Raw genomic sequence first — 15,339 nt, 5'->3', positions numbered from 1 at the left:
AGGCAATCTCCAAGCAACAGCTGCTTTGGAAGAAAAACCTTCCCGATTTTTATTTCTGACTATATGAGAGAATATCTCTCTGGCCAGGTTGGGTCAGCTGTCTCAGATATATTTCTTCATAACTTCTTGCCCACACCAAGCCTATTAATTACTAAGGCAGAATAGGAAAATGAGAAAATCATGAGGCTGTGCAAGCACTGTTCAGCAACAGCCAAAACATTGGTGTGTTTTAGCAACAAATCCAAAACACTTACAGGATCCTATGAAGAAAATTAGCTCCATCCCAGTCAGACCCAGTCACAGTGTTCTGAAATAAGTAAATATTCTCAGTGTTGCCAAAACTCTATTAGTCACCAAACTTCTCACATATTAGGTTGAGCGACACTGAGACAATAAAAGTTCCTTGTTATCATACAATCATTGAATGGTTTGGGTTGGAAGGGACCATACCACAGAACAACAGAGTGGGTTGGAAAGAACCTTAAAGGTCATCTAGTTACAACCATTTCACCACGGGCAGGGATGCCATCCACCAGATAAGATTGCTCAGGACCCCATCCAACCTGGCCCTGAATATTTACAACGGGACACCCACAACTACCCTGAGCAATCTGTTCCCGTGCCTCACTATCCTCTGAGTGTAGAATTTCTTCCTAACATCCCTCCTTTTTTAGTTGAAAATTGATCCCCCTTTATCCTATCACTATCTGCCCATGTAAAAAATGTGTTCTATTTTATAACCCCCCTGTAAGTCCTTTCTTGTGCTTAGTACTCCAGATTAGGACACTGTACTCCAGGTGGGGTCTTACAAGGTTAGAGCAGAGGGAAAATTGAGATGAAGGGAGAAATGGAAGGATTCTCTTAGTTGCTCATAAAAGCCTCATGATCTTCTAGAGAAATAGTTTGCACTACATCCATGAAAGGACACAATCTAAGATATTTTTCCTCTTTAAAATTCCTTTAGAACTTTCCACAGGTCTCTCTTATTCCTATATTTTCTGTAGAACAAGTAGTTATGAGAAAGCCTTCAAAAGCTCAGAGGTAGAAATGAATATAAATGCCAAAAATCACAGAACATCTTTCAAAATCTTTTGAAATACTGGAACAGGGTAGACCAAGGTTACCAGGAACACCTACAGAGTTTAGTAGTTTGCAGTTGAGAGTAATGATGAAACAGGGAGTCTCTTCTCCAAAAATGATATTTCTATCACTTCAGCTAAAGACAGATATATGATAAAACTTCAAATCTCTTCTATGTAGCATGGAGGCGGAGACCTAAAATGCTTCTGGTTGTCTTTCTGAGACGCCACCCTCGAATTTCCATCTGAAGCTTTCAGACCAGACAAGGCATGAAAAAGTACTGCTCAAGTGTGTCTGATTTCACTCCTGAGGTGTTGCTCTCAGAGCCAATCTACCTACATTTCAGCTACAGTAGAAATCAGCCCTAATTTCTTCCATGGTCTGGAGCATAAATTCTGTAGTACTTTTATGAGATGTAAGGTTTATTGAGCAGAAATACATGTGGGCATGGTAGCCCTAACAATGTGTAATGCTTCACTAAACATAATTAATTTTGGAAAAAAAAGTGGATTTTTCCTCAAGTTTGTTTTTGTCTATGTTTGTTTTTGTCTATGACAAAAGGCACCCGGGAATAGGAGAAAGACACTATCAATGCCCTCCTGAACAGCCAAGGAAGAAATCCAGTTTTTGTCAGAACTTGGTTCTCATCCCTGACAGAAAAATCCATGAGAAACCAATTTTGTTGCTCTGAAATTGTTAGTTATTTCACTGATCATTGCAAATAAAAGTCATAAAAAATGAGGCCATAGCCAATAACTGAATCATAAGGACTAAAAGTTGAAATAACACTCAATTAAGAAAAAAAAAATTACTGATAATAGTACTAGGAGTGGGAGCATTAATAAGTACTTAGATTTCATTATAATTTTGGTAAACATTGCACAGTGCCATTGGTAGATACATTTTAGGTGACCATAATTTTTCTGATAAAAATTGTATTGGGGTAAGTTAAAGTGAAATCTCAATTACCTGTAAAGTGCTGAAAGTGGCCGCTTGTTGCCAGGTTTTGGTCTGTATGGTTTTGGTTCTCCTGCCATGTTGATATCTGAAAGAAAACATTTGATATCAGTAAGTCAAACATCTGGAAGTTTGCAAAGGCACCTTCAAGTCGCTCAAAATGAGTAACAGGCAGTGAAAATGGACAGCATACCTAAAACACCTGTCTAGTTTTTACCTCTTCTGAACTGATGCCATAAAACTTTCAAAAAAAAATTTACTGTAATTCATGAGGATTTTAGTAAAAATATCGGTTATTGTTAATTTTTAGTTGTATTTAATTGTACATTGTACATTTTTAAAACACACAAGTTTCTACTTGGTGAAGCCAATAATGTATTTCTAATACAGAAGATTTGGATGATAACTTAGATGGTGAAATAAACTATGATCTCAAGTCAAATTCTGTTGAGGAGGACTGCAATTATTCTGAAGATTTCCCTTTAGGATCTAAAGAAATGCACACTGATCTTTAACTGCTACTCTATCATCCACTCAGAAAGTATCTATTTCCCATCCCAAATGCATCACTCCTTGGAGAATGAGAAAATCTGGTTTGAAAATGTTTTCTCTTAAGCAGATACTTCTTCTCAACAAGATCAGAAATCTTGTGAATGCTCTGAAAGTTCTACCTGTAAATTTATGCTTGAAATATAAAAGAAAGTCAACCCTATATAGATATATAGCTTCTATAGAGATATATAGATATATAGCTTCTATAGACATTATTTTTGTTCTCAAATTTGTCTCTTCATTTGAATCATACTTGAAGACATACCAGGAGATAGATGTCTCATTATGATTGCTGGAACAGTTATACGTGGAGAAAGAAGCAGAGACCCTTCTGTGGAGAATACCTTTTAGAGCTTAGGAAGCTGTCTGTATAAAAATAAATCTATATTAAAAAGCTCCTCCATTCTGATTAAATGTTGCAAAATTGACTTTACATCGAATCACATGGACAAAGTGAAACTTTTGTTTAGGAAACAAATTTCATGCAATTTGAGGGATGCTGCAGCTAAATCTCTTCTCAGCTTCAATAATGTAAAAAAAGGGTAACAGTCAACAAAATCATCAGAATTATTTCAGTGTAAAATTGCTGTGACAGAACATCATATCCTATTAAATGTGGAATCATGTGGTGGTTGAGACTTGCAAGAAAACACATGTTTTCAGTAAAGTCTATTTTAACCTGAAAAGTCTGTTTTAACCTGAAATTGACTGTGGTGGAGGGAGATGTGGAAAGATAAGTTGTAGGAGTAGGGACAAACACTGTCCAATGCAGTGATGCTAAAAGCTCAAACATTTTTATTTATTATTTTTGACCTCAAAAGATGCAGTAAAAGCCTAAGACTTATTGACTGGATACTTTTATTTCACACAAAATTAATAAAAAACAGCCAATCTGACCTTTTTTAACAATCAGGATTATTGAAAATGCATGTCCCTTAGACGTCTTTCTGACAGAAAATATTTTGCCAATGGAAATTTCAAACTTCAAATATTTAAAAGAATTTTAAGAAATTTACACTTATTTTTGGTATTTTGAGCTCAGTCAACATGTATTTAAAATTATACAAGGACCTGATATAAAATTCTTTTATGTAGAATTATATAATATAAAGTACTTAAGTAACATTTTCCTTATATAAAGTATTTTGGTATTAAATCTGTCTGCAGTTTCTTCTATAGGAGCTGTATTACTATTAAATAATAATTTTTCATAAAATAATAATTTTCTTGTTTCATCTACCTCTCTGAAATGCTTTCCTTTCCTTAATTTTAGCCAGTGCGTTATTAAATATATATTATTTTTGTCTTCCATTTTAGTTATAAGTTCAGCTATGATGCACTTATTTCAAGATATATAAATTCTAATATGTTGAATCAACAAAGTAAACACCAAGCACTTCTGAAAGCCACTGAGGAATTTTGATAGCTCTGTTGCATTTCCATTGGCTCCTGGAAACATAATTGGAACAAAATTTTTATCCTGTGACCTTTGTGATAATTAGACTTTTTCATACTATTTTTATATGTCAGTTTAAGGTCATTGACTGTGTTGGCTTTCACCATCTCCTACTACAAGCTGGACAGATTTTAAGGAAAAAAAAAGGTAGAATTATAACCTACTCTTGGGAAATACCTTAGGCTGTGGTGTCCTCTTCACAATACCATAATTTTCACATATTTTTTGTCTCTCATCTGCTACTGTTTCAGAGTTACATCTTAAATGTTCTTCTCCTTAAACCCGTATTTACAGGTTTTATAAACTTTTTCATATCCTCCTGGGACATATCAATACTATCTTGATGGCTGCTCTTATAGACCTGCATCTGCAGCTCTACAAGACCCATTTTTAAAAAAGGTGAGTAGTGTAGAAGGTTAAGGGCTGTTAGTTATGTGTCCTCTTTATTTCAATCAAAAATGTCAGAAAGGTAAGAGGCACAGTGGCAAAGCTGTTCAGAATCAGTTAAGATTCCCTCACATTTAAATAAAGCTCTAAACAGTGTACTACTTTATACAGTTAGTAATAGCCCAAAATTCTCTTTAGCACAGGAAATAGTTCATACAAAAGCTGTGCACATGGGGCTTTTCTGTTAATATGAAAGTGATTGAATAGCTCTGCAAATCCCTAAGCACTTTGTAGCAAGTTAAGAATAGATGCAGGAAATGCTTTGAAAAGTTAGAAAAGATTTTCACCCCATTATTTTTTCAGCACTATCTCTCCCAGCCTCAATTTTCTAACTAAGATTAAAAGTGAACTTGTCAACATTTTGCAAGATAGATTATTTCTATCCCAACTGGAAATCTTGTGAGATAAGCTGTTCTCTTCCTTCATCCATCATTTGTTTCACAGCAGACATTTACATCTACTAGATCATAAACTCTATGTCAAATAAATTTGCTGTCAGCAGCACAGAGATTTACCTGTGCTAATGATTCCACCCCAAGGAATGCAGAAACACATCACTCCTTAAGCTGTCAAATTAGCTACTACACTTGTACATGAATATGTACCAGACAACTTCCTTCACAAGGGACAAAGACATTCACATTTCTTCTGGAGAGGCAAGGATTTGATGAATTGGCACCTGATGGATAAAGAAATGGCTTGTGGTCACACTCAAATATGTATTAAATAAGTAGATTTTCTAGTGAAGACCACTGACAAGAGGCATTCCTTGCGGATCAGTACTGAGACTGGCGCAGTTTAACATCTTTCTGGCAACACAGACAGTGGCATTGAGTGCACCCTCTGCAGGTTTGCCAATGACACCAAGCTGTGCGGACACTGGAGGCAAGGGATGCCATCTAGAGAGACCTTCATAGGTATGAGAAGTGAACCCGTGTAAACCTTATGAAGTTCAACAAGGACAAGTTCAAGATCCTGAACCTGGGTCTGTCAGGGAGGTTTGAACTGGATGGTCTTTAAGGTCCATTCCAACCCAAACCATTCTATGATTCTATGATTGTATAATTGTATAATTCTATGTGGAATGGAGCAGCCCAGGGACATTATTTTCTCAGCTTGTATACTAGAAATGTTCACTTAGATATCAATACCAAGATAAATTCATCACTGAAATTCAAAATACTATGGTAACACTACGAATGTCAAAGTCAATATGCAGAAAACAACACATTGTAATGCAGCATCTTGACTTTATGTGCTTTCAGAATCAAATGAAATTACATTTTTTTATCAAAAGAAATCCATTTTTAGTTCTATACTTTCCTGTTATCATGGCAGAGCTTAGTCAAAGAATGAGATTTAGATTTCTTTCAAGGTTTTGTGTCATCAGCCGAATAGATCTGATTTTTTATTTTGGTATTTTTATTTGTAATTGTACTGAAAATGCCTGGTGATTAATGACAAAACATAAAAATAATTTAAAAAAGAGCATGATTACCATTTTAGAAGGGCACTCATTGTAATGAGCGGCTACATAAAATTGTCTGAAAAGACAACTCAACATAGCATAATCTACATTTCTCCTATCACCATTTCCTATCATTGACAGCCTACCTCCTCCAGACATAAACATTCCACTTTTGGAGAAGCAGTATCTGCGAGTCCTTCTGCTTTGATCCCAGATTCCTTGGCAAAGTAGTCTGAGAATCTGGTCCTGAAGACAACAGCTGACTTCAAACAGGCTTTGTAAGTGCAAGCAATGATACCTAAAGAGCATTCATACCCTAGAAGTATTTCGGTATTTCTTGGTATCCTTGCCCTTCAGATTCTTTAAAAGATTCTTTAAAAGAAAAAAACAAAACCAAAATAATTTTGGTTCACAAAAACAAATGCCATAAACAAGAAGCTTTAATAGGCACTAACTCAATTCATGAAAACTGGGATTTTGAGGCTTTCTGCTGTCAATCCAGAGCCCATGTCTCAGACTACATTTAACCTACAAAATTAAATTGATCCCTTTCAAGGCACTAGTACTCTTTTATCTGTTGTATTAAATTGTTTCTTTCCATTACTTTTAGCCACAGTTTACAAGTACTGTAAATGCAATTTCTAGATATAGGTAGAGAATGGACATGACCTAGAGATCACTGCAGGCATTTCACCCAGTGAAAGAGAACAGACCCATGTACCTATAATTAGTGCCCATAATTTAATACTAAGATGTGATGACCTCTGACTGTGGGCGCCATGTCAGAAAGACTGAAAACCAAAACATGGAGCTGAGAAAACTCCAAGTACCTTTAAAGCTCCAAAGATGATTTTCTAAGACATGTTTCCTCAGGTGTGTTCTTCCACACATTCTTGTGAATGGTTACAGACATGGAGACATTCCTTGAACAATTCTACACTTATTTGACTTAAATTTTCAATAAAAAACTGTATCATTGTGTATTTCCAAATAAGTTGGAAGTTGACCAACATTTACTGGAAGAGATGGTAATTTAAATTAGGATATAGGAAGGAATTCACACAGTGAATGGACAATCTATAAACAGAGGGAGGTATTGGTAGCAAGAGATCAGGATGCATTTTCTTCTCTTTCAGATGACAAAAAATATTTCAGATAGAAGAGAAAGACCAAGAGGTAAATGTAATCTAGAGAAAACCTGCAGCCATATGGTTTATAGCATAACTGTACACCAGAAAAGCTAAGGCTAATCTATCTTTCTTTTATACTCTTCCATCTACTAGTCTTATAAATTTCCCTGCTGCCAGATAAAGAAATTTTAAAGAAGTCATATGACATTTTTTATATCATGAACTTACTTTTTTCTTTATATGTTCCATCTATTACATGCCATCTCCTCCCTTTCCCCCATCTCTAGCATGTGAAAAAAGCAGAGAGGAAAGGACAGCTCTCTGTTCTCTTCCATTATGTGCCCAAATTGTACAGCTGTAAAGATGAAACTTTCCAGAAAATTGAACACAAGCTCAAATTGATTCACAAGGCTAGTAAAATATTAAATGGAGTTCAGGGTCACACCTTTTCCTTTTCCATAATGGTATTAAAAATTCTTGTGGGACTCTCATTATTTGGATTTTCTCTTAGCATTGAAGTAATTGGAAGCCTTTTTTTGTACAAAGATGACAGCTATTGTTAATGCTTCATACAGAAAGAGCTGCTTGTTGAATAGTATATGAAATTGCTTTGTTCAACCATTTCTTCTTTCATTAAATACTGCTAAAATGAAATGAGGCTATGGGATTATATAAACTATCACTCTTAAAACTATTCAGTGGCAAAAGTGTCAGGAGTTGTCTTGCAGGAATTTTTTTCTGTTCCCCAGGGAATTGGGTTGGTGTGAGGACAGGCAACAGGTGAAAGAGGAAATCCTGTCCTGTTTGTATGCCCATCACACATCATTCCTTCAGAGCCCTGGAGACAGCAGTCTCTCAGCTCCAGAATAGATGCCAATGTACTTCACAGCTGAGGGGCATTGGTCTGCCTTGGTTTTTGTCTGCTGCACCTCCCACCTCAGTAACACCACAATCTGGGCCAAACTTCCCGGCCCTACTGGTTGTGCCATCAGCAGTGATCCATGTCCATGCCTAGGGAGAAGCATCACTTCTTCTAGGGGAAGAGGAGAATGCTTATTTGTGCCCTTGGACTGACTGTCCATGGACTCCATTGATTAAAGAATCTGTGGCCAAGACCCTAAAAACTGCTTCTCTTCTGGTGCTTGAATCTCTGCAGAGGAATTACTGTGATGTGGCAGGAGTCACTCTGGGGTACTGGGCTGCAAGGAAAGGAACACCACAGAGAATATGGCATGCCTTGTGAAGGAATTCCTATGGGAAGGAGAGCAGCCCTGTTGCTGACAATCCTGCCCACTCCTCCTCCTCAGCACAGGGCTTCTGCATTCCTCTGCAGGAAGTTCAACACTTGCAGATACAAGAGAATCAGATTCAGCTTCAAAGGGACTATGTGGCCGTGGCGATAGCCACTTATCTGCAGACGATCTCTGTAAGAGCTGTGAGGGTTCGGGTGTTTACTGTAGAAATACAGACTGGTTTGTGCCATGGCAACCATGAAGCTGACTGTCACATGTGTGTTTCACCCCACCAGAGCCAAATTATAGATGCAGGCAAGTATAGTCTTCCTGTAAGATCCTTTTAATTTAATCAGGCTTGTGTCTTCTGCTTCTCACCCAGAGAACAAGATTTCTATGTACCAGGACTAGTAAATTATGCACATGCAGAAAATTAATGTTGCCATGAGGGTAAAAGAAAGCAGCAGAAAAGTACATCAGGAACTTTCTGCTATCTTCAGGAAAAAAGAAACAGTTTTAATGTAAGCTTAGCCAACAAGAAAATGAACCAACAAAAAGAGTTCAAGCAAGGAGTCGCATATGATTGCAAACCCTGTTTGTACTTCTACCTTCTCAGTGATGCTGTTAATGTGAAACAGAATAGGTCCTTGATCTACAGCTTTTTTTTTCCAGACTGAGGAGTGCAAGGATTGCCTTTGATTTCTCTTGATCACAGTAAAGATGCTGCTTACAAATAAAAAATAGAGCATCTGTCTTATTTCAGATCAAGTGCAGTCATTACAAGACAGCAGGCAACAAACTCTGTGCTGCTCTTCTCTGATAACAAAAGATAGTTATTACCATGAGATTCAGACAAAGCTTCTTGTTGACTGGATGTCTGGGTTTCTCAGCACTGCAATTAGCCCCAAGCAGAAACATTAAACAGTGTAGTGGGGATAGACTATGAAAGTCCCTCATCTACTTCTTTCAGATTTCAATATGATTTATTCTAGGGAACATGCCCTGAACCTTGGTAATTTTCAATTTGTCCTCAGACTACATTTTTTCTCTCTTTCTCTTCTAATACTTGGCTACTTCCTCTGCCCCATGGCCATTCATCTGACTCTCTTACTGATGTTAACTTCATGCTCCTAGCAATAGTTTTTCATGACAATTGAAATCCATTGTGTACAAAAGAGTTCAAAATCCTCATTGCCCCAATCATTTTGTCTTACTCACTATTTCTCCTGCAGATGGTAAACTTTATTAAATAAAACATGAGGAAATTTTTTTTTCCTAAAATAGACATCACAATAACAAGATTTTGCAAAAAATTACCAACATTTTCTGCACTTGTTAATCATATTTCTTGAACATTAAAACAAAATTTGCTTACATGGGAAGTGCATTTTCTCATAATCTTGCAAAGTGAATGTAGCCAAGGCTCTCTGGGCGTCACAGGCAGAGTGGCTTCCAGATAAATACTTTGCAATGCACATGTCATTCTGCATGTTGCAGCCTGGGACCTTTCCTGGTTTGGGCAGGAGGTTGCAGCAACCCCAGAGCCAGGGAGCAGAGGCAGTAGGTGATGGTTTGGGGCAGAAAACATTGATGGACACTTTCAAAGTGCTGTTAGGTGTGAGGGCAGTGTGTGTCGCTGAATGGCTGGCTGGGTTCAGCATTAGAGTCATCACTGAGGGATTGGTATATTTGACACCCTGAACATTGCTGTCAAAACCTTCAAGCTGAGGTCTGATCTTGAAGGTATTCCCACAGGCTAGAGGCTTTCATCCAGGCTCACAACAGATCAGAGAGGAATCATGCTGTGGATTTCACTGAATCTTGAACAATGATGTTCACTGATCAGGGAAGCTGGTGGGGGTGACAGAAATGGACCTCTGCAGCCCCAAATGCACTTTCAACACTTTCCAATAATATTCCTCTCTAAAACATCTGGTTTTACCCTCATTCTCTGACCTGAAATCTTTCCTCTAATCTTCACTGTTCTTGGCTTCTCAGATGATCTAAGATTCAGGCTTTCCTGTTGGTCCCACATTACTTGAAAAAACCCATTGACCCAAAACAATTACTCTCAACTAATTTCAGCTATTCAATTCTCCTTTCCATATACTCTCTTTCTGCTCATGATTCTCATGTTCCAGGTTTTGTGGATTTAGAGATCTATAGAGAAGGATCTTTTCAAATTCCAGTTTACTTTGGAATTGCATAGCATGTCTTCTAGCATTTTCTTTGAGATACAGTAGTTTTTCCACTGTCAGCTTTATGAAAACTTGTGCCCCATATTATAGACTCATAGAATAATGAGAATAATATATGTTGGAAAGGGAGCTTTAAACATCAAATTGTCCAACTCTCCTGCCATGGGAAGAGACATATTTCAGTAGATCAGGTTGCTCAAAATCTTGTCCAATCTAGCCTTGAACACTTCCAGTAGTGGGACATCCACAGCCTCACTGGGCAACCTGTGCAGTACTGTGCAGTGCTTCACCACTATCATTGAGAAAAAAAAATTCCTTATATCCAATATATCACATAATACAGTCCTGAAAAGTTTTGTCTTTGTAACACAAACATTGTAAAATCATATGATTGACAGCTACAGAATTAGCTCATACCTTATCATGGAAAAACTATAAATATTACCTTGCTGCTATTATAGTTTTAGTATTATACAATTATATATATATATATATATATATATATATATATATATATATATATATATATATTAGTTTTAGTATTATAAAATAATATAGCAGTGACATAAAGAAGATAAAGTGGAGAAAATTCCATGGAAATTTGGCACATGGAATTAAATTTTACTGTGGAGGTGATACACAAAATAAGGTATGCCAAATCCAAAATTTCTTTAACAGCAGTGTTTAGGTTCAAGCCATCTTCTAACTCTCTTTCATTGGCAGCTTTTGAAGTTGCCCACTGGATTCTATTTGGTGACCAGACAGCAAAAACATAGAAGTCTATTGCAAAAGCAAGGCATTTAAAAATTGCAAATATCAAAAATCTTCAAAATTAATGATATGCACTGTTGTTTTATTTCTATCTCTGTGGCATTCCTGCAAGGAAAATAGAAGACTTGATAGGAATAGAGAAAATGCTATATGTTGTCAGATTGATAGTTGATACACTGTAATTTTCTGCCTTCAGCAGCCCCAGATACTTTGGAAGAAGACACAAGAACCACAAACAAGGTAGAAATAAGATTCTTTTCCTTCCATTCTCTTATCATCTCAGCATGATTCTCCTCCTAAAATGCTTAGCAGTTTAGGATTACTTTAAGTCCTAAAGCATGATGTTTTATCTTTCTTCCCTTACTGATTTTGTCAGTACCTAACTGTTAGGAACTGGAACTGGAAATCATGACAATTTCAAATAGCTTTGCTGAGTACATAAATGTCCCATTACTCTGTTCTTGCTGATATATCATATTGGTGCATTTTTTAATGAAAAAATGTTTCTTGACAAAAAGTGAGCTTTGTTTTGGCTTTATAATTCCCCTACTCTTCACTGCCTCAAATCCTTTTTCAAACACTATTTCACTCATCAGTAATAACAAAAATCATAAAAGTCATGTCAGAAACCCTTTCTTGAAATATAAAACATTATCCTTCTCCATGCAATTTATTGGACTTCTTATGTTTACTTTTGTATTTCTACATTTGAGTTTGCATGCAAATATACTTTACATGGTGCTTCAGAGGTTCTCTCACAAATGGTTTAAGGTACTATATATTATCAATGACATAAATTTCCATATATAAAGAATCAATAACAGGAACAATGTAATAGCTTACTAAAAATTCTATTATAAAATAAAATAATTATTTTGAACCTCATTAAATCAAGTCGCAATATCAAAAGTATTACCAAAAGGTCCACATGACATATTTCAGTCGAATTTCAAAGAAAAGGTATAATTACCATGCACATTAGTACACAGTGATAGTGAAGCTCTCACTGAACATTTGCTACCTTTTATTTTAATTAGGTTCTTGTTCTATGCTTCCCAGTAACATTTTCTGTCTAAGCCAGCTTTGCCATGAATCTGTCTATTTTTATTACCCAAACAGCAAATATGTAATTTGGCTCAGAAATCATAGTAACCAAGAACTCCCTGACTCTGAGTTAATTCTTCTCCCCAGAAATCTGTAGGACCATGTTGTGGTTTGACATGGAAATGAATTTTTTTCCAGGAAGTTGGGTCAAACCAATCAGTGGTCAGGTTTGGATATTGGCACCTGGAGTGATCACTGAAAGTATGGACACGCCTCTGAGAACACAGGGGGTTAAAAGCAAGAACTCCCAGGGGAACTGTCTCTTTGGTTCCGGTCTCCTGAGAGTGCAGTGCAGACCTCCCCTGCCCAGCCACGGGCTGCGTGGGGAAGGGAAGCCATGCGGCCTGGGAGAGGTAGGCCAGGGGTGAAGGTCTGGAACCGAGCCAGCTCCTGCGGACAGAAGGGTGGAGAGAAGCAGAGATGCCTTTGTTTCCCCCCCTCAGAGAGAAAGAGACAGAGATCCTGACGGCACCTAAAAATTTGCCAACAGACGAGATGCAGAAAGGGGGGGATGATGCCCAGCGTGGGAGTCGAGAATGCTGAGCAGAGATTTCAGCCGTCCAGGGAGTCTGAACTTTTAACCCTTTCCGGGAAATGAGGGCTTTGTAAAATATTACTCCTCCTTGATTTATAGTGGAAGAGAGACAGTCCAGGACCTGAGATGTTAGAAGAAGAAATATTTAGGTGGGAGGAGATGATAAAGTAGCTTTTGGCTGGACTTTTCTTGTTAGCCATAGACTGAACCAAATTCTCCTGCAATAGAGACTGCATTTTAGGGGGATGCAGTGGTGACCCAAGGAGACCTGCTTCAGCAACTAACAGCACAGGAATGGCAAGAACAGAGGAAAGCTGAGGAGGGAATGGTGATGCCCTCTGTCTTCAGGAAGATGATCTCTCTTCCTGGACCCTTGGTCCCAGGGAAAAATGGGGGGACTGTAGTCCCAAGATGAGAAGCTGAACTGTTGTATCTTTGGGTCCGTGGCAAAGCATCTTTAAAGGAGCCCTATGAGCAGTCTGTCCATGCACGGTGGTGAGAGCACTGTGACATGGAAAGGAGAGGGTCACACTGGCAGATTTTCTCCAGGCAGTTGCCATGTGTGACATGGAAACACAGGAGGTGGCAACTGTGTTTCCTGGGGGTCTGTGGCGCAAGAGAGACTTCTCTCTCCCTTGATGGACTGAGTATTGATTATCTGAAGGGTGGTAATTTGATCAGGAATCCCGAGTGACGTTTCATGATGGTTGTTTTGGAAATTGGGAGGAGGAGGGGTGTTTTAGAGAGTCTTCATCCTGGATTTAGTGCCTGTGTCTTTTGTAGTAGTAGTTTAATAAAGTTTTTTCCCTTTGTTATTAAGCTTGGGCCTGCTCTGCTCCATTCCTGATAACATCTCACCGCATTTATTTGGGAAGGTGTATTTTCATGGGGGCGCTGGCATTGCATCAGTGTCAAATCATGACAGACCGTGAGACTTCCAATATTTTTTCAGAATGTGATTATTTTGAGTAAGCTGCACATAAACACACATCACAAATGTTTGTAAAAAGGCTTTAGAAACCAAATTCTACTGCAGTTGGGATAAGAAATACATAAAGCTAGACAAGATAGTGAACACCATTTGGACATTCGCTTCCTCAGAGGTATTTTGGACTTATATCAGATTCCTGTAAGGAGTTCAGAATCCTTATTTTTGCTTTGAGTCTCATTGGAAGCTGTAGCATTTTTTCTGCAACTTCACCATGAAGTTAAAACAGGCACAATACACCCCAATCAAATTTTCACCCACTTTGCAAACTCCTACCCAAAGTTCTTGCATTTGCCTTTTCCTTTATATATTTGTATGTGTATACTTGTGTGTGAAAACATTTGCAATAGAAGCATGTATTTTTTCACCTGGAAAATTGTCAAGTTTTGCATATCACCTTTATCACACAGTTCCTGAAAATTGAAGATTACATAGGAACACTAAGGAATATTGAATTCCTGAATCTAGCATTAAATTATTGTACTGAAGTGGATGCTGGAACCAATTGCTTTTAAACAGAAAACAAAACACTCCTTAGTCTTAGAAATATCAAATCTGAAATTCTTATCTAGCATTATTACTAAAGGAAGGTGCCAAGGATCTATCTTAAATCTCAGTACCTGCAGCTTTTAGATGGTTAGATTATTTGTTTCCCTTTTTTTTTTGCCCTTCTCTATGCAATAAGAAAGTCTCATGGCTGTTCAAATGAAACAGCTCTCTAAGATCACCTGGAAACATTAATCTTCTGGACATACTGCATAAACCACTAATCTCATGCTTGTCATTTAAAATGAGGAAGGGAGTACAAGGAGAGATGAAAGATGCAGGCATTTTTAAAGCTTTAGCATTGCTATTTTAATTCATTTTAAGAATAAATAAGATTGCTAAATCTTACATTGCAACAAACAGAATGGCCAGAGGAAAACAATAGGCTGAATGATCCCTCTGAATAAAAATGAATGTGATTCAACATAATGTTTCAGCATACTGTCCACTAATCTCTTGCTTCCTCATGTTCAACTCCTTATCAGACACTGCTGTTAACATTGTGGGGTTTTTTTTTCTGTTTTTTTTTTTTTCTTTTTATTTATTTATTTATTTATTTATTTAGTTAGTTAGTTAGTTTCAAGCAAAGCCAAAGTATATATGCTGGTCTGATATATATTGACCCAACAGCCTGCAACCAGCTGTGCTAACTTTGCTTTGCTGTAATCTTAACCTTACAACTTTTTCATGTTGCCAGACACAACTTATGACTCTTAAAAGAATGTAGAATTCCATACTTAAAAATAATTTTACCTATTTTCCAAGCAATTAGGTCAGTATGGAAAAGCAGTGCTGATAAAAGAGAGGATACAACTTTGGATGAGAGCTTAAGCTCTTATTGTTAGTGTAACCTTCCCCTAAAGTCTTCGATAAAA

At 37.3% G+C, this 15,339-nt stretch overlaps 1 protein-coding gene across 5 annotated transcripts in view; it reads right to left on the bottom strand.

Annotated features, from left to right (window-relative positions):
* RALYL (RALY RNA binding protein like) overlaps positions 1-15,339 on the bottom strand; it is a 376,618-nt gene that overhangs the window by 71,692 nt on the left and 289,587 nt on the right. For all 5 annotated transcript variants that reach the window (XM_053989333.1, XM_053989327.1, XM_053989351.1 and 2 more), the window contains one exon: positions 2,050-2,125. In XM_053989333.1, coding sequence (XP_053845308.1) covers positions 2,050-2,125 — 76 coding nt within the window. The remainder of the gene's footprint in view (positions 1-2,049; positions 2,126-15,339) is intronic.

This window comes from Vidua macroura, chromosome 1 (assembly GCF_024509145.1).
Source record: "Vidua macroura isolate BioBank_ID:100142 chromosome 1, ASM2450914v1, whole genome shotgun sequence".
NCBI lineage: Eukaryota > Metazoa > Chordata > Aves > Passeriformes > Viduidae > Vidua > Vidua macroura.
This window is presented reverse-complemented; position numbering and strand designations above follow the sequence as displayed.